Source organism: Lactuca serriola, chromosome 8 (assembly GCF_051521515.1).
Source record: "Lactuca serriola cultivar US96UC23 chromosome 8, Lser_US96UC23_V15, whole genome shotgun sequence".
NCBI lineage: Eukaryota > Viridiplantae > Streptophyta > Magnoliopsida > Asterales > Asteraceae > Lactuca > Lactuca serriola.
This window is the reverse complement of record NC_136415.1, coordinates 132,202,689-132,222,173: the sequence shown is the minus strand read 5'-3', so window position 1 is coordinate 132,222,173 and position 19,485 is coordinate 132,202,689. Positions and strand designations below refer to the sequence as shown.

The 19,485-nt window shown below is 36.6% G+C and overlaps 1 protein-coding gene across 1 annotated transcript; it reads left to right on the top strand.

Moving 5' to 3' along the window:
• Positions 1-12,819: 12,819 nt before the first annotated feature.
• LOC145065583 (protein transport protein SEC24 C-like) lies at positions 12,820-18,622 on the top strand. The gene is made up of 21 exons (XM_079012615.1): positions 12,820-12,974; positions 13,153-14,212; positions 14,301-14,375; positions 14,471-14,569; positions 14,822-14,933; positions 15,023-15,150; positions 15,238-15,357; positions 15,447-15,527; positions 15,606-15,683; positions 15,775-15,922; positions 16,011-16,087; positions 16,171-16,242; positions 16,350-16,622; positions 16,725-16,802; positions 16,888-17,026; positions 17,115-17,279; positions 17,361-17,506; positions 17,585-17,764; positions 17,890-17,978; positions 18,106-18,137; positions 18,220-18,622. Exons 2-21 carry the CDS (start codon positions 13,220-13,222, stop codon positions 18,324-18,326), a joined length of 3,192 nt encoding a protein of 1,063 aa, XP_078868741.1. The 5' UTR covers positions 12,820-12,974; positions 13,153-13,219; the 3' UTR covers positions 18,327-18,622.
• Positions 18,623-19,485: the final 863 nt, after the last annotated feature.

The window sequence follows — 19,485 nt, the reverse complement described above, 5'->3', positions numbered from 1 at the left end:
TAATACTAAATTTGAACCCCTTTAGTCTTCAAAGCATCTATGTAATCATTTTCCTCTATAAACTAGTCCACTGAAGGTTAATCAACCAATAACATGTTTGTTCTTCCGTCACATTACTTATTATTATAAATTAGTAGATTTTTTAAAGTAAATATCTTGATACAAAAAGTTAAGTATAATGTTGTCATAAAAGCAAATGGTATAATGTTCATTAAGAAAAAGATGGAAAATTTATTGTTACTTAGTTGAAGAGGTTCACTCGATTTTGGCTGTGATTTTTGACAGCATCTATCATTTTGCTTTAGTCTTCACATATTTTTATTGAATCTTGTCTGTAATCCGCATCGTTTTAGTTGTAAGAATAATTGTATCGATATATTTTTTTTCTATGATTTTAACTGTATTTATGTAATTTTTTTGTTGTGATTTTTAACATCTATGTAATTTGGTTTTGCTGTGATTTTTGCAGTGGCATTCCAGATCAACATCTCTCTTAACCAATTGGATTTTGATACTTAGCTTACGAAGAATTATTGTTTTTATTTTAGTTTTTTTTTAAACAAACATGAATGTTGTGGATTTTGTTTTTATTTTAATTGTTTAGTACCGATGGAAGAATGTTGTGGTTATCATTTTTACTATTTCATGTATAAGAATGAAATATGAATTCTTGAATGTTTTGTTTCTCATGATTATTATTATTATTTTTATATATTTTCCAGATTTAAAAAAGATGAATTTTTTTTTACTAAACGAATATCCATCGGGTTCCCCGTATCCGACGGGGATTTTTATACCCGAACCCGTTGGGGATTTGGCGGGGCGGGGACGGGGACGGGTATGGGGATCGAAGTTCGGGTGCGGGGACGGGTATTGTAGTATCCGTCAATATCCGCCCCCGTTTGCATCCCTACGCACCACTGCCCCTGAAGTCCTTAAAGGACAGCGTGCGAGATCCCGACTGGCCAGATGGCATGTCGCTCCTGAACGCCTTGAGGCGATCCTCCATCAGCTCAACTATCCCTTCCTTGATCGACCCGAAGATGATGGGGGTCGACTCAAGGATACCCTTGGTGATCTCTGACGCGATGAACTCGCGTAGTCCCTCATCTACCGGCTCAGAACCTGATCCCTCTCCTGAACCGCCATCTATCGGCCTCGATCGAAGTACCACCATTTTGCAATACATACATAACAATTGTTAGTGATACTGCTACTTCTTGAGGGATCACTGTTGTATTAGTGTCTAAGTCCATAACTATTTTGGTATGTACTTGACCCGATGGTGCATGGTCCTTTTGGGTTGCCTTCACCAAAGCAACTTGATAGGATGAATTATGGAGAGAAAGGATTAAATATGATTTATTAATATATCATGAGAATAATATATTAAAGGAGAAATCATATTGTTTAATTAATATTATTCAATAATTAATTGGTAATTGGTTTTGTGACTAAAAGAGATTAATTAAACTTAAGGGATTGGAATTGTAATTATAAGATTTTAAAATGATTTTTTTAAATGGTTTTTAAAATAAGTAAGAGAGGATGCAAAGTGTACGATTAGCCGGAGCCAATAAGTTGACCCCAAAATACCATACAATTATTTAATAATATGATATGATAGAACAACATGCTAGTACTAGGCTAGGGATCCTCAGGAATTGCATGATAGAATTGTTTGATTACGTGATGCCTGCTAGTCTAGGGTTTATTTACATGAGATTGACATCATTATTGTAGTTACTTGTGTATGTATCACGGTGGTACATAATTAAGATCTTATAGCCCGAGAACGTTCGATTTGACCTTATGTTCTACTCTTATTGATTAGGGCTTAGGGTAGGATCGAGTATTCGAAAGTAGGGGTGAGCATGGTGCGGTTCGGTGCGGTTTTTGGTCAAAACTGAACTGAAAACCGCAACTTCGGTTTTTTGAAATTTAGAAACCGCACCGTTCGGTTTTATGCGGGTTTTTATTGCGGTTCGTTTTTTTTTTTTGCGGTTTTTATTAGTTTTTTTTCGTTTTGTCTTTTTACTAAAACTCAAGTAACTCAGCGAGTTACTTTGACTCAGATGAGGAGTGCTAATCTTTTATTGGATATAAACCGATACCACCATCTCTTGGATCGAAATCAAATTACATAACTACTCACTCAACATGTTTCTAATGCTTCAATATAATACGAATTTAATATAATATTTGTTTCACAAGTACATAGGATAATATCAATTAATGTATTCTTAAAAATGATACTATATCAGTAGTACTATTCATATTTAAATGTTAAAAAAATGTCATAAACATTATTTGTTATTGTAAATACCACTGAATGTATGCTTAAAAATATAAAGTCATCATCCGATAGATAAGATAGATATTTAGATAGATATTTACATTTATAGAAATTTTAATTGTCATAAGTTCTTGTTTTTTATAAATATCAACACTTAATATATATATATATATATATATATATATATATATATATATGCGGTGCGGTTCGGTTTTTTGCGGTTTTTACGAGACTAGAAACCGCACCGCACCGAGTATTTTCGGTTTTTGCAAAACTAAAAACCGCACCATCGGTTTTCATTTCGGGTTTGGTTTTTTGATTTCGGTTTATGCGGTTTTTTCGGTTTTTTTGGTTTGCGGTTCGGTTTTTGCTCACCCTATTCGAAAAGTCTATAGGGTCCAGCGTTATGTATGATTAGCATACACTAATGCTGCAGGGTTAGTGGAAGTTTCATAAACGGGTGGGTTTTTTGAGGCCGGTAGGTCAGTCTTAATTCAGTTAGCCTTCCTCTAGGAGTGAGGATTGAGCGCTCGCTATGCTTATGTATATTGTTAGGGTGTTGTGGTGATACTTGAGACAAACATGGGTAGGTGAGGAAGGTAGTATGTGCTTGTACTACTAAAAGCACATGACCCATACGCGTATCAAGGAAGTCACAACCCCTGGGGTTTAGTCGGGAGTTATTGTGCTTTCCCCTTGGAGTCTTGATAATGCTTCCCAGCTTATTTGTATTTGTCGATGTTTCTTTCTAGCTTCGGGTCTCAAAATCAATATGCTTAAAAGTAAATTGATTAGGGTAGGGGTTCCCTATCCGATGGTTACGGACGTGGCTAGAAATGTGGGGTGTAGGGCGGATATCCTTCCTTTTGTTCATCTTGGAGTGTCGGTGGGTGATAATATAGGTCGGGCGAAGGCTTGGTCAACAATTATTGATAGATTTCGTGGTAAACTTACGGTGTGGAAAGCCATATCTCTTTCTTTTGGGGGTCGGTTTACTTTGATCAAGTATGTTCTTGGCTCGGTGGGAAGTTACCTTATGTCCGTGTTTCCTGCTCCTGTTACCGTTCTTCACATGTTGGAAGTTATCAGAGCTAATTTCTTTTGGGGGCTGATTTGGAGGAGAGGAAGATGCATTAGGTGAACTGGAACAAACTTCTAGCTTCTAAACAGGATGGTGGTATTGATGTAGGAAGTCTCTTTGCTTTTAATAGAGCTACGATGTTTAAATGGCGTTGGAGATTCTTTCATGATTCTCAGCTTCATTGGGATGAGAGTGGTTAAAAACATTTATGGGTTTGACGGTTGTCTTGCTACTTTGTCTCCTCGTCGGTCTTATTCAGGACCGTGGAATAGTCTCATTCGTATGATTGCTGATCTCCAGGATAGGGAGATAGATCTCTTCAACCTTTGTCCGACTAGATTTGGAGACGGAGCTCTTACTAGTTTTTCGCATGATAAGTGTTGGATTGGGTGTCTAAGCCCATAACTATAATTGGTATGTACTTGAATTGATAGCAACACAATCCTTTTGGGTTGCCCTCAAACCTAGCAACCGGACAAGGAAATTATGAAAGGATAGATATTGATTTATTATAAGATTAATAAATTAATATAAATGATTTATTAATATGTTAAAAGATTAATATATTGATTAGAAATCATAATGTTTAATTAATAGGTAGCCAGAGATTAATCAGAATTAATTTTGGGGTTAAAAGTATTAATTATAGAGTGTAGGGACTAGTTTGCAATTATCTAATAGTTGAGTGGAAGGCTCCATAACCTCATTGGAAGGGGGTGGACGAAATCTATAGGGGAAACCCTAATAATTTCGTCCATGGGGGCTTGGATAAGGCCCTTGGGTTTGCTTAGGCCCTAAGCAAGGAGCATTAGGGTTTTTCCCTAAACCCTAAATCCCTCAGCTATATAAGGAGCCTCCTGGTTCACATTTTGGGCACTCCTTCTTTTGAAGAAACCCTAGGCCGAGAATTGCATACTCCCTCCCTCTCTCTCCTTCTAATTTCCTTCTTGCTAGTTCTTGGGTGTGATTCCATTAGAGGCATTACATTTGTGGTGTTAAGCTTCCAAGAAGATCAAGATCAAGATTAAGAGGATTATCAACTGTTTACTATAAAATTGAAAGGTATGTAACTCTTAAACCCTAGTTTGTTAATTTCGAAATTAGCCTCTCTCCTCTAGGGTTCTTGTTTTGCAATTCAAAGTTATATGTTCAATATTTAAAACATAGATTCAAAGTAGGTTGCATGTGAACTTAGGAATTGTTTTCTAGTTTATTTGTTTTACCTAAAACCCATCAGTGGTATCAGAGTCATTATTGTTTTAAATTGAATTGCTATAATAGTTGAATTGCAAATTAGGGTTTATAGCTATTAAACCCTAAAAGGCCAAATTTTCGATTTCTAGGGTTTTTGGTTCAAAGGGTTTTCGAAAACCCCTAGCCTCCATGAACCCTAATCGAAATTAGGGTTAGGGTTTTGAAAAAACCCTAGCCTCCTCCCTTGAATTTCGAAATATGCTTAATATTTTTAGGGTTTCTTGTTTTGGATGATTGTTACTTGATTAGATTAATTAGATAATTATCCTTTACCCTAATTTTTGAAATTTAGAGGGATAAGGATTAGGATTAAATTAACTGTTTAATTTGATTAGATAATCCTTACAATATTTAATAAATTAATTAAAAGTTAATTAATAGATAAATATTAAATCTAGTTATTTGGTTTATTTTAAATTTAAAATTAATGGCTTAATTTTCGAAATATATAAACTCGAAAGTTTTAAAAAGTTTAAAACACACCTTATATATATATATATATATATATATATATATATATATATATATATATTATAATTAAAAGTTAAATATTATATATGTATAAGACTATGGTCAGTCAAATCGCTAGTATGCCTCATTCACGAAGCTAGTCTATAAGGGGGGTATAAGGAAACTATCTATAAAATGGTAGTTGAATGGGTGTCCACTCGCACCCACCGCTTCCTTGATTAGTGGAGGGTCGTTAGCATAACGGATTTGATAAGACAACTACATCTCATTAAAAGTATAATGTTATTAAAGAAAGTACTAGAGCATTATTTTACAAAAATCCCAACTCTAGTTACTTTAGGAAAAATGTGAAAAGTATGCTAATCCATGAAATTGCACATTATGCTTTATTGGTCGTTGGTGGAGCGTGTGTGGATAACCGGCACACTAATAGGCACTAATAAAGAGTAGTAATGGGTATCTTATAATTATCATTTTGATGGAGCGTGTGTGGTTTACCGGCACATCAATAGTTAATGATAAAGACAATAAGGTTACCAAGCACATTTGCATGGTTATTCACATCTAATTTGTGATCCTCGATATCCCACTCACAAATAGTAGAGCATAGTCCGAGATTAAAACATGCCATTAAATAGTTTTAATGTATCTCAAAAGAATTAGGAATTTCACTTCGTTTATTTTGTCTAATGGTGGAATTGGTGAATCATCATTCACATACCTTTATGAGATTTGAACTTAGATCTCGGCATCCCATTTCTAAGTTGTAAATCGTCATAGTTGGGTCCTAACCTTGATATGATATCTTTGGGTTATTATATTGAGGTGTCTTGAAATCTAACTAAAACTATATTTCTTTTCAGATGTCTACTCCTGGAAACACTTCTACTTCATCATCCTCCAGCCACAACTTCTCTTTACTCAACATTTGCTCCAAAGTCGTTATGGATGGCTCTAACTATAACGATTGGATGCGTAACATCAAGATGGCGCTTAGATTCGAGGACAAAGAGTATGTCTTTGAAAAGGAGCTCAAAGAACTTGATGAGTCCAAAGCCACTCCCGAAGATTATGTTGCCTACAAGAAACACTATGATGATGCTACCAAAGTGGCATGCATCATGGTCGCAACCATGTCCCTAGAACTGTAAAGGTACTATGAGGACTACTGGCCTTTTGAGATGAACAAGGACCTTATGGAAAAGTACCATAAGCGAGCTCGTCAAGTAAAGTTTGAAGTAGTCAAGTCACTCATGGCTTGCAAGATGAAAGAGGGGGAGTCGGTTGTATCTCATGTGCAAAGAATGCAACGCAACATATAGCGTTTAGTCAAGATCAACATTCATTTTGATGAGGAATTGGCCATTGACACGGTCTTGAACTCATTGCCTGATTGTTATGGTCAGTTTATCTTAACTTACCATTTGAACAACACTGAGCAGACACTGGCCCAATTGCACAACTTGTTGCAGACTGCTGAAGCAGGGATGAAGGGTAAAAGTATAGCCTCCACTCCTGCAAGTGCTCCTGTTCTAGCTATTAGACAGGGAAAGGGGAAAAAGAGGAAAGGTCCTCCTAAGCAAAACTGGAAGGCAAAGGTCCAAGTCAGGTCATCTAGCAGTGGCCCGAAAGCTAAGCCCAATGCTTCCATTCCCCATGCTTCTGATCCAAAGGAAGCTGTTTGCTTTTATTGCAATCAAAAGGGGCATTGGAAGAGAACATGTCCACAATATCTGCAGGATATCAAAGATGGCAAAGTGAAGCCATCTTCGGCAGGTATTTACACTATTTCTTCTAATAACTCATTATCTTCTCGTTCATGGGTCCTTGATACATGATGTAGTTTTCACATCTGTTCTGATTTGCAGGGGCTAAGGGAAAGTGAGGGGATAGAGCGAGGAAGGATAAACTTGATCATGGGAAACAAGAAGTCTTCACCAGTGACCAAGATCGGAGTTTATCAACTTTTGCTTAGTAATGATGTTAGATTAGATTTATTGAATTGTTGATATTCGTCTGAGATGACGAGAAATATTATTTCATTTCATGTATTGTTCAGACAAGGTTTTAAATATTCTTTTAATGATTTGAATGGTTCAGTTTTGGTTTATAAGAATGGTGTTTTCGTATTTGAAGCTTTACCTTGTGATGGTGTGTATGAAGCAGTGACTTGTGTTGATAGCTTAGGAAATAGTGTGTTTAATATTGACTTGTCTAATAGAGTAGACAAGGCATGCTTGTGGCATTGTCGTCTTGGACACATTAAAAAGAAACGCATAGTACAACTCTAAAAGGATGGAGTGTTGGGATCATTTGACCTAAAATCAGATGATCTGTGTGAATCTTTTCTTTTGGGAAAGATGACAAAATCACCATTCACAGGGTCTTGTGAAAGAGGTGAAGGTCTGTTGGATCTCATACATAGATGTGTGTGGTCCCTTCAGATCAACCACAAGAGATGCTAATCGATTTTATGTGACTTTCACTGATGATTATAGTAGATATGGTTATGTATACTTAATCAAACATAAGTCAGAAACCTTTGAAAAGTTCAAAGAGTTTAAACATGAGGTCGAAAATCAATTAGGCAGTAAAATAAAGGTACTTAGATCCGATAGAGGCGGAGAGTATCTTAGCATTGAGTTCAACGACTATCTAAAGGAATGTGTGATAGTCTCACAATTGACTCCTCCTAGGACACCATAGTTAAATGGTGTGGCCGAGAGGCATAATCGAACCTTGTTAGACATGGTTCGTTCTATGATGAGTCATGCTCCACTTCCAATTCATTTATGAGGCTATGCCTTAGAAACAGCCGCCCACATCCTAAATCTTGTCCCAACAAAGAAGGTTGCCAAAACACCTCACGAAATGTGGACAGGGAAAGTTCCCTCGTTAGCACATATTAAAGTCTGGGGTTGTGAAGATTTCGTAAGACGAGAGACTCACGACAAGCTAGCAGCAAGAAGTGATAAATGTGTTTTCATTGGTTGTCCAAAACAGTCTTTTGGATATTTGTTCTACAGACCTAATGAGAACGTGGTATTTGTAGCACGAAGAGGAGTCTTTCTAGAAAGAGAGCTCATATTCAAAGAGGACAGTGGGAGTACCATTGACCTTGAAGAGATTCAAGAGTCAACTAATGAAGGAACCTTAGATGACACTAGCACTTAACCAGAGGAAACAGTTCCTGTTGAACCAGTTGATAAATCATTACCTCTTCGTAGATCCACTATGGTGAGTGTGCCACCTGAGTTGTATGGTTTTCATATTACTTCAGACGGTGACACATTCATTAGTGATATGACATTGGTGAATTTAGATGAATCAGTCCCAATGGCAGGCCCAGAGGCTTCCGAGTGGAAAGAGGAAATGGACAGCGAGATAAAGTCCATGTATGACAACCAAGTTTGGAACTTGGTTGATAATGCACCAGGTCGTAAGACAGTTGGGTGCAAATGGATCTTCAAGAAGAAGACATACATGGATGGGAATGTACACACATTCAAGGCTAGACTGGTTGCGAAAGGTTTCACACAAACCCCAGGGGTTTACTATGATGAAACGTTCTCGCCAGTAGCCAAGATTAAATCTATCAGGATATTGCTCGCCATAGCTGCCTTTCATGACTATGAAATCTGGCAGATGGATGTCAAGATTACTTTCCTTAATGGGAAGTTGGATGAGGATGTTTACATGAATCAGCCAGAGGGTTTTGTTGATGCAAAGTTTCCCAATAGAGTGTGTAAGCTTGAGAAATCCATTTATGGATTAAAACAAGCATCTCGCAGCTAGAATCTTTGATTCCATGAGAAAGTTAAAGAGTTTAGTTTCTATAGGAGTGAAGATGAGTTTTGTGTGTATATCAAGGCTAATGGGAGTATAGTAACTTTTCTGGTGTTATATGTCGATGACATATTACTCATTGGTAACGACATTCCAACCTTGAACGAAGTTAAGTCTTGGCTTGGAAAGTGTTTTGCCATGAAAGGCCTTGGAGAAGTTGCCTATATTCTTGGGATTAGGATATTGAGAGATAAAAAAAGAGACTAAGTGGACTTAGTCAGAGCACATACTTGGATAAGGTACTAAAGAGGTTTAGCATGGAAAATTACAGGAAGGGAGAGCTACCTATCCAGAGCAACACAAAATTGAGTAAGACTTAATGCCCTAGTACAAACGAGGAAATAACTGACATGAGTCGTGTACCTTATGCTTCCACTGTCGGATCGATCATGTACGCTATGACATGTACTCACCCTGATGTGGCATTTGCTTTAAGCATGGTCAGCCGCTATCAGGGAAACTCGGGTAGAGCTCATTGGATAGTAGTAAAGAATATACTCAAGTATTTGCGGAGGACAAAGGACCGGGTCCTTGTACTTGGTGGTAATGATACTTTGAGAGTAGATGGTTATAGTGATGCCAGCTTTCAAACGGATAGAGATAACTTCTGTTCTCAATCTGGCTGGGTATTTCTACTGAATGGAGGAGCAGTTACTTGGAAAGTTCCAAGCAAGATACGGTGGCTGATTCTACTTGTGAGTCAGAGTACATAGCAGCGAGTGAAGCGTCTAAAGAAGCAGCTTGGTCGAGGAACTTCATCGGAGATCTCGGAGTTGTTCCAACCATCCAGGAGCCTATGGATCTGTTCTGCGATAATGAGGGAGCGGTTGCCTTAACTAAGGAACCCATAGACCATGGTAAAACCAGACATATCAACAGAAAGTAACATTTCATCAGACATAGAGTAGAGGAAGGCCATTTTGTTGTAAAGAGGGTATCATCTGAAGATAACCCAGCAGACCCCCTCACAAAGGGTCTGAGTAGGGCTAAGCATATTCAGCATGCTCGAAGCATAGGGCTGAAAGATGATATTAGTTTTAGTGGTTAGATTAGTCTAGTTTAGAAACTTGTTACAAAGTAAATGTAATTGACTTTTGGTGATTAAATAATAAAGTATTATTTATGAGTTTACTACCTTTTGTCAATTGTTTATTATTGTGTTTCATATTTTGCATGTTTTACTTCCCGAATAATATGATTGTTCAAACTCCACAGTCGCTCGTACTTTTGGAAGTAAGTAGTGAATTAAGACTGTCATGAATTGGATTGCAGATTGTCTAAGAATATACATAACAATAGAATTGTTGCAATGTTCATGAGTACTCAGAGAGTGAGATTTGAGTATTGGATAAACCCACGCTCAGAGTATTACTTCATGGAATTCATCACGAGTAATACTGAGACGATAATATCTATGATCTTGAAACAGAGATATATGAGTTGTAATTTGCAAGTCGGCTATACATTGGTGATACGAAAACGCATCAGTAACTTGGTGTTATAAAACATATTGTCATGTATGGTTTGATGAGTAAAAGATACAAGCATATGAGTCAATGTTTATTCATTCCTTTTGCCCTAACGAGAAAAGCGATGTCTGTGGGCCCCTCGATTATTTGGTGTTGACTTTTGTGTTGGGCCCAGCCAAGACTAAATTGATGTGTTCGATTAGAAGTCCTATATCATCACAAATCAGAAATCGGGAAACATAGATTTTGGACAAAGAGATTGATTGTATTCCATGTCTTATGTCTAGGGATATCTAGTAGAACGAAGGGTCATGTGATCACTTATCTTAGGACACGTAACTGACTGGGTCAGAGTTCGGCAGCAGCTTTTGGAAGCTACAATTTGCTGGTCAAATTTAGAAGTCATACTAGCAATTATATTTACAGACTTATCTAAGTGGGAGACTGTTGGATTAAGTGTCTAAGCCCATAACTATAATTGGTATGTACTTGAATTGATAGCAGCACAGTCCTTTTTGGTTGCCCTCAAACCTAACAACCGAACAAGAAAATTATGAAAGGATAGATATTGATTTATTATAAGATTAATAAATTAATATAAATAATTTATTAATATGTTAAAAGATTAATATATTGATTAGAAATCATAATGTTTAATTAATAGTTAGCTAGAAATTAATCAGAATTAATTATGGGGTTAAAAGTATTAATTATAAAGTGCAGGGACTAGTTTGCAATTATCTAATAGTTGAGTGGAAGGCTCCAGAACCTCCTTGGAAGGGGGTGGACGAAATCTATAGGGGAAACCCTAATAATTTCGTTCATGGGGGCTTGGATAAGGCCCTTGGGTTTGCTTAGGCCCTAAGCAAGGAGCATTAGGGTTTTTCCCTAAACCTTAGATCCCTTAGCTATATAAGGAGCCTCCTGGTTCACATTTTGGGCACTCCTTATTTTGAAGAAACCCTAGGCCGAGAATTGCATACTCCCTCCCTCTCTCTCCTTCTAATTTCCTTCTTGCCAGTTCTTGGGTGTGATTCCATTAGAGGCATTACATTTGTGGTGTTAAGCTTCCAAGAAGATCAAGATCAAGATTAAGAGGATTATCAATTGTTTACTATAAAATTGAAAGGTATGTAACTCTTAAACCCTAGTTTGTTAATTTCGAAATTAGCCTCTCTCCTATAGGGTTCTTGTTTTGCAATTCAAAGTTATATGTTCAATAGTTAAAACATAGATCCAAAGTAGGTTGCATGTGAACTTAGAAATTGTTTTCTAGTTTATTTGTTTTACCTAAAACCCATAAATAAATGGATCTCTGATAACTATCATGCAACATTTTTCCATAAAGGCGTTGGATGTGTATAGAAGGAAATATGTGAAAGAAAGATTTCTTATAGGATGGGATCCGGGTAATCTCCTTCGGTTACCTAGGGTAGGTATTGAGCAGAGTCAATGGGATGCGTTTATAAAAGTGGTTTAGAATGTTCGTCTCCTTGATAGATCTGACAGATTGGGTTGGCTCGCCAACGTGTCGGATATGTTTTTTGTCTCCTCAGCCAGCGCCTTTATTGATTCTGCTACTCTTGATGATACTGATATTCATTGTGATACTCGTTGGAACAATTGGGTCCCAATAAAACTCAATATCCTTATGTGGAGGATCAAACTTGGAGGTATTCCAACTAGGGAAAAATTGTCTCATTGTAGTGTGGAGGTGCAATCAATCATGTGTCCGTTATGTAGTGATGCCGTGGAGACCATTGATCACCTTTTTGTTGGATGTAGAGAATTATTGAAGATTTGGAGCCATATTGCTATTTGGTGGGATGTTCGTATTCCGGATATTTTGCTATTGATGATATCATGACGTGGACTGATTTTACAAGTTTGAGGGCTGGCCACATAAAAGCTTTTGACGCGGTGATTATCTCGGCTTTTTGGTGTCTTTGGAATTTTAGAAATAATTTTGTTTTGGCCCGACTATTCCTAGGAAATCCGATCTCTTTGATGCTATTGCAGAGAAGACATTTTTTTGGATTTCTAATAGATCTAGCAAATATAGAATCGGATGAACCTCTTGGCTTCATAATCCAGTTCTAACTTCTATTTTGATGTAACTGTTTTTCTTTTTCTAGCTTCTTGTTAGTTTTTAATAAAATCTTCCGCCGTTCTAAAAAAAAACAAACATGCAGATTACCCTAAACCATAAGGACCAACAATATAATTTACCTAAAAATTAATAAAGATATAAAGTAAATAATTTTTGGTTTTACAAATCTAAAAAAAAAAAAAAAATCAAAATAGGAAGTAAACAACTTTAAAATGTTGTTTTATATTTTTAGAAACATAATAATTAATTTACCAAGCATTTATTGATCAGACATTTATTGGAACAAATTACAAATGTATTTCTTGGGTTGTTGTAACGAAGATGGTCTTCAGACTCCGTTCCCATTTCCCTTGATCCTCGCCTAGGTATTTCTTACAGACGCTTTTTCTTTCTTCTGTTCACCTAAATTCCCTCGTCCGTGATCCGATCAGTGATATTCAACTTCAGGTATGTCCATCAAATTGGTATCGTCTCACTTGATTCAGTCTAATAATTCCAGATCTTATCGAATTCACATGTGATCTTGATAAACGCCATCGATTGTAATTTCTATTTAGTATTGGATTATGGTTTTTGTTCATTGTTAACGATTGATACGTAAAAACTGGATCTTTATCCGTTGCAGTGTGAAATCGTCTGGGAATTTTGAGCATCCATATACAAACCGGGATTTGATATTTGGGATCGTGTAAATGGCAACTCCCGGTGGACCTCGACCAGGCAATCCACCGCCTAATTATAACCCTAATTCAATTGCTGATAACATGCAAAACCTTCAAATCAATCGCCCTAACATGCCTCCCAATTCAGCTGGTGGACCTCGAGGTCCACCTCCTCCGTTTGGTCAACAACCATTCCCTTCATCAGCTCCATTTTCATCGTCTCCATTTTCAGGACCCTCTCGTCCAGGACCCCCTCCACCAGGTGTTGTTCCCAGGGGTGCAGTGCCACCGCCTACTGGACCCCCACAAGGTGCATTGCCTCCTTTCATGGCTTCCAACCGACCTCCTGGTAGTAACCCCCCTCCTCCATTTGCTTCAAGGCCTATGACTTCTGGACCTTTGCCTTCTTCAACAATGAGTTCTCGTCCTGGTCCTTTTGCATCCTCCCCTTTGTCAACTGGTATGCCTGTGCCACCACTAGGCGGTGGTCCTCCGAGCAATGGCCCACCAGCATTTGGACCAGGTGGTATGCAAGGCGGTGGTCCTCTGTTCCCTCCATCTGGTGTTAGACCAAGACCAACTTCTGGACCTCCACCTTCTCTACCAACCATGGGTGGTCCCTTTTCCGGCCAAACAACACAAACTCCTGGAAGTCCGCCTGATTATCAACAAAGAGGGCCAGGTTCACTAGCACCACCACCATTTTCAGCAGCTCAGAGTCAGAGAGGACCTCCAACGTTTTCAGCTCAGGGTCAACCACAAGTTTCTCCTTTTGGGGCTCAACCATGGCAAATGCAACCTCCACCAATGTCTGGTTCTGTTCAACCACCAAGAATGTTTGGCATGCCACCACCACTTCCTAATCAACAATCACTGGCCACAATCTCACCTGCCATGGGTGCTGGTGTAGGTGCAGTTACAGGACCATCAAAGATTGACCCTAACCAAATCCCACGCCCTATTCCAAATTCCTCAGTGCTTATTCATGAAACTCGACAGGGAAACCAGGCCAATCCTCCACCGGTATTTCACCTTTTTCTTTTAAATTTTCTTCTCATACATCTCCATCAATATGTTTTATGTTTATATATCTGGCTTGTTTCTTTTGAAGCCTGCTACAAGTGAGTTCATTGTAAGGGATACTGGAAACTGCAGTCCACGATACATGAGGTGTACCATCAACCAGGTGATATATTATATATATTTCTTCTTATATACTTTGTGTTTGAACTTTGAACATGTTGGTTGCTTAGTTTAATGTGAGATTGTTTGTTGTTTCAGATTGCTTGCACAACCGATCTTTTGAACACATCTGGGATGCAGTTGGCTTTGTTGGTCCAGCCTTTGGCTCTCCCTCATCCATCTGAAGAGCCCATCCAAGTAACTAATCATAATGCTCTTTTTCTTCTGATATAATGTCATAATCATCAAATTATAATGCTTGATTGTCTTTGATACACATATAAGATCCAAATGTTCATCATATAATGAAATCTAGCACGAAAATGCAGTTTATCAAAACTAGGATGAGGTCACATTTTATACCATGAAGTGTCAAACATGAATACTATTATTATCATTATTATATATTTATATGTATAGTTGTGAAATTATAAATGTTAATGTTTCCAGATAGTGGATTTTGGTGAAAGTGGTCCTGTTCGCTGTTCTCGTTGCAAAGGCTATATCAATCCGTTCATGAAGTTTGTTGACCAAGGAAGACGTTTTATCTGTAACTTCTGTGGTGAGTATTTATATTTTTAATCTGAGAACACACAAAAATAAAATAAATAAAATAAAAACATTAACACTTTATTATCTTCTCTTTTGCAGGCTTCACAGATGAAACTCCCCGTGAATATCAGTGTAATTTAGGCCCAGATGGCAGAAGAAGAGATGCTGATGAAAGACCTGAGCTTTGTAGAGGCACAGTTGAATTTGTTGCTACAAAGGAATTTATGGTTTGTATTTGAAAAAAAAAATGTATATATCTTTTAAACAAATAATACAGTTTTTGATTTATAACACGTTCATTTTACTTTTTCCAGGTGCGGGACCCGATGCCAGCTGTGTTTTTCTTCCTCATTGATGTATCTATGAACGCCATACAGACTGGTGCTACAGCTGGAGCTTGCAGTGCTATCAGCCGAGTTATTTCTGATCTTCCAGTAAGTTTCTTACTCTTTATTTCTTTATTTATTTGTTTATAATCCTCGATTGTTGGTCTAATTTTTTGATTTATAATAATCTGGTGCAGGAGGGTCCACGGACTATGGTGGGAATTGCTACATTTGACTCCACCATCCATTTTTACAACCTCAAACGTGCATTACAGCAGGTTTATACAATTTCAGATAACTTTTAAGTATCCAAGATGTAGTTATGATTACTAATTTTCTTGATTTTGTTTATGCAGCCATTAATGCTCATAGTTCCTGATGTACAAGATGTTTACACTCCTCTCCAAACTGATGTTATCGTTCAACTTTCTGAGGTTATATCTACATCTTTAAGTACAATGGCTTTTAGCTTTACAAGAATTTTTTATTCTAATATTAAATAATATGTTTGATTTGATGCAACAGTGTCGTCAGCATCTAGATCTGCTTCTAGAAAGCATCCCAACTATGTTTCAGAACAATAAAACAGCAGATTCAGCTTTTGGTGCTGGGATCAAGGCTGCTTTTATGGCAATGAAGAGCACTGGAGGGAAACTTTTGGTATTTCAATCAGGCAAGTTCATGAATTTTCTAATTATATATTTTATACATGTATATTTATATGTATTTGAGTAACTATTATTATTATTATTATATTTCAGTTCTGCCTTCTGTTGGTATTGCTGCACTTTCTGCTAGAGAAGCTGAAGGAAGAACTAATATATCTGCAGGGGAGAAGGTATATATATTTTAAATATATGTTGAAATTACAACCATGACACTGAGAAAACCATGTTTATTTATTATTTAAACAAATTTCAGGAACCTCATAAACTACTCCAACCAGTAGACAAGACTTTAAAGACAATGGCGATTGAGTTTGCTGAGTACCAGGTGAAGCTTCCTTAATATTATAAAGAAAACCTTTTAGTTAGTTCTCTACACACGCTGTCTTTTTTTACAAAAAAAAAAAAAAAAACTTATTTTGATAATATTGACAGGTGTCTGTTGATGTATTTATAACTACCCAAAGTTATGTAGACATCGCTTCAATCTCTGTAATCCCAAGAACAACAGGAGGACAGCTGTACTATTATCACCCGTTTTCAGCTCTTTCAGATCCTGCAAAACTTTACAATGATCTTCGATGGAATGTCACAAGACCACAAGGATTTGAAGCTGTGATGCGTGTTAGATCTAGTCAGGGACTTCAAGTACAAGAATATTCCGGAAACTTCTGTAAACGCATCCCGACAGATGTCGATCTCCCTGCGGTTTGTCTTTCTCCCCTTCCGGAAACTTCCATTGCTTCACTTTTCAGTTTATGTTTTTTTTTCTAACTAAAAGTAGTACATTTTTTATTTTTATTTTTTCAGATTGATTGTGACAAAACCATCATGGTGACTCTGAAACATGATGACAAACTGCAGGATGGAACAGAATGTTCTTTTCAGGTATCCCATTTGTATTATTTTAATGACCTAATAAAGTTTACATTTCACTTAAATTATTATTGTATGTTTATATTTTTTTGCGTAGTGTGCACTTCTTTATACTACTGTATATGGACAAAGAAGAATACGTGTCTCTACATTGTCATTGCCATGCACAACCATGTTGAGCAATCTCTTCCGCTCAGCTGACTTGGATACACAATTTTCTTGTTTTCTAAAGCAAGGTAGTTAATTTATTTATTGATTCTTGCTTACTTAATACTTACTTACATATTATTATTACTGATTTCATTCTTTTTTTATTTCCTACAGCTGCAAATGAGATCCTTACAAATCCATTATTACATGTAAGGGAGCAAGTCACAAATCTTTGCATCAATATTCTTCACGCGTATCGCAAGTTTTGTGCCACTGTGTCTTCATCAGGACAGCTTATTCTTCCGGAAGCACTCAAATTGTTACCTTTGTACACTCTTGGTATGTTTTTTTTTCCACCAACATTCTAGGTTGTTTTTTTTATTTGTCTTTTTTGATTTTTTTTGGTTTGTTCTATTTTAGCTTTGATTAAAAGTATTGGATTGAGGACCGATGGGCGGATAGACGAGCGGTCATTCTGGATCAATTATGTATTCCCTCTTTCGGTGCAATTGGCGGTTCCACTTGTGTACCCTAGAATGATAAGTGTTCACGACCTTAATTCAAAGGTAAAGGGTAAAATTGTCTTTTAAGATTCTCTTATACGGTGTCTTACTTGGTTCTTTTGTTTGTTTCTGAGGTTACAGGAAACAGATGGATCTGTGATTCCGGTTGCGATTCCTCTATCGAGTGAACAAGTGAATGACAATGGAATTTATCTTCTTGAAAATGGGGAGGATTGTTTAATTTATATTGGAAGCTCTGTAGATCCTGATACAACACGACAACTGTTTGGCATTTCTTCTGTTGATGAGATTCCCAGTCAGGTATGACGGAACGGAATTCAGGAAGGAATGGAATGGTTCATTCCATTGACCAAGTGTAACATCTACTTTTTTGATCAATGTTTTATGAAGCAGATATTGATAACTTTTTTTTTCTTCTTCTTCAGTTTGTGTTGCAGCAATACGATAATCCTTTGTCAAAGAAGCTTAATGAGGTCATAAATGAGATTAGGAGCCAAAGATGCAATTATCTTCGGTATGTATATTGTTTTTGTTGGACTTCTTTAATAGTCATTTAATCTTTTTTTTTTTTTTTGTTAATGGGAATAACTTTTATGTTGGTCGTTTTGATTCTTCTTAACAAAATCTTTTATTTCTTGCAGCTTAAAATTATGCAAGAAAGGAGATCCATCAGGTAACTTTTCTCTCTTTCTTTCTGCATTAAGTCAAAAAGGAACACTGATTATAATAATAATAATGATTTTCTTTTTGTTCAGGGGTGTTGTTCTTCTCGTACATGGTGGAAGACAAGTCTCCAAATGGTCTCTCTTATGTTGAGTTCTTAGTGCATGTTCATCGACAAATTCAAAGCAAAATGAATTAAGTGCTTGATTAAGTTTTGTTTACAAGTAAGTGTTATGATACTTTTTTACATGTGCACAAATATGATATGGGACTTGAGATTAAAAAAAAGGAAGCAAAGCTCCAAGGGTGTTAAAAATGCGGCTTTTGTTGAAAACTAGGTGAGCCGAGTTTCAAATTTTTATAGGACTTTTGGTTTCTTTTTTGTAGCTTATTGTTTGATGTTCGTTGTGAACTTGTAGCATCGAATAAATAGTTTGGTTTGATTTGTACTTTTCTTTTCTTGTTAAAGTGATAGAGCTACTTTTGTTTACTAAAGTTACAATGTTCGTAAAATATGAAACGTTATTTACCCTTTACCATCTTTACAAACTATTGTAAAGATTACAATATTCTTTGCTACAACCTTAGAAAATGGGATCACATGGTGTTCATCTTTTGGAAGCTAGAATGGTCTCAAACGGTAACATTTTTCCCCTACTTATGAACAAGATCACTTGACTTGAAAGGAAGTGAGAAGATATCAATCATTATGTTTGACTAATTAGACTTGAAAGGAGATGATGCCCTAAAATAAACATTTTGAAATCCTTTGTCATTACCACATGATGAGATTTATAAGTGCATTTTTAAATCGTTGTAATATCAACATATAATCATAATTAAAATGTAAAAAAATGATTAATGGCTTATAAGGGTAATATAGTTTAGGTTTTTCAGATTTACTACGGATGAACATCTTTCACATCTGCTCATAAACACATGAACACATATTCACGATTTCCAAATGTGTGTATGTTGTTGATTTATCATAATCTTGGTTTGTTCTCGGCTTCTTGCACACATTCGAGTGTGTGTGTGTATGTATGTATGTATGGATATGTTCATAAGTGTGTTGATTATTGAATCACAAACCCACTGGAGTAGGTGTGTTCGTGTTCTGATGTGCCAAGAACTCATTGGAAAAATCATATTGGCCGGAGACTCATTGAAGAAAACGACCGGAGCTACCAGAGACATCAGAAACCAACTAAAACCTACATCAACTCGTCATAAGGATACAATATGAACATTCCAAACAAGTTTAATACTAATATGTGAAAAAAAATACAAAGAATTAAATGTGAACAAAACCTAATCTATGTTACCAACTAGAATGGAATCAGTGCGCCTTTGGCACT

Excerpts from the sequence above, each read along its gene's own strand:
- LOC145065583 (XM_079012615.1), top strand. The coding sequence starts at position 13,220 with ATGGCAACTCCCGGTGGACCTCGACCAGGCAATCCACCGCCTAATTAT. Across the intron at positions 14,213-14,300 it reads ACCAGGCCAATCCTCCACCG|CCTGCTACAAGTGAGTTCAT; the intron begins GTATTTCACCTT and ends TTTCTTTTGAAG. Across the intron at positions 14,570-14,821 it reads CATCTGAAGAGCCCATCCAA|ATAGTGGATTTTGGTGAAAG; the intron begins GTAACTAATCAT and ends TAATGTTTCCAG.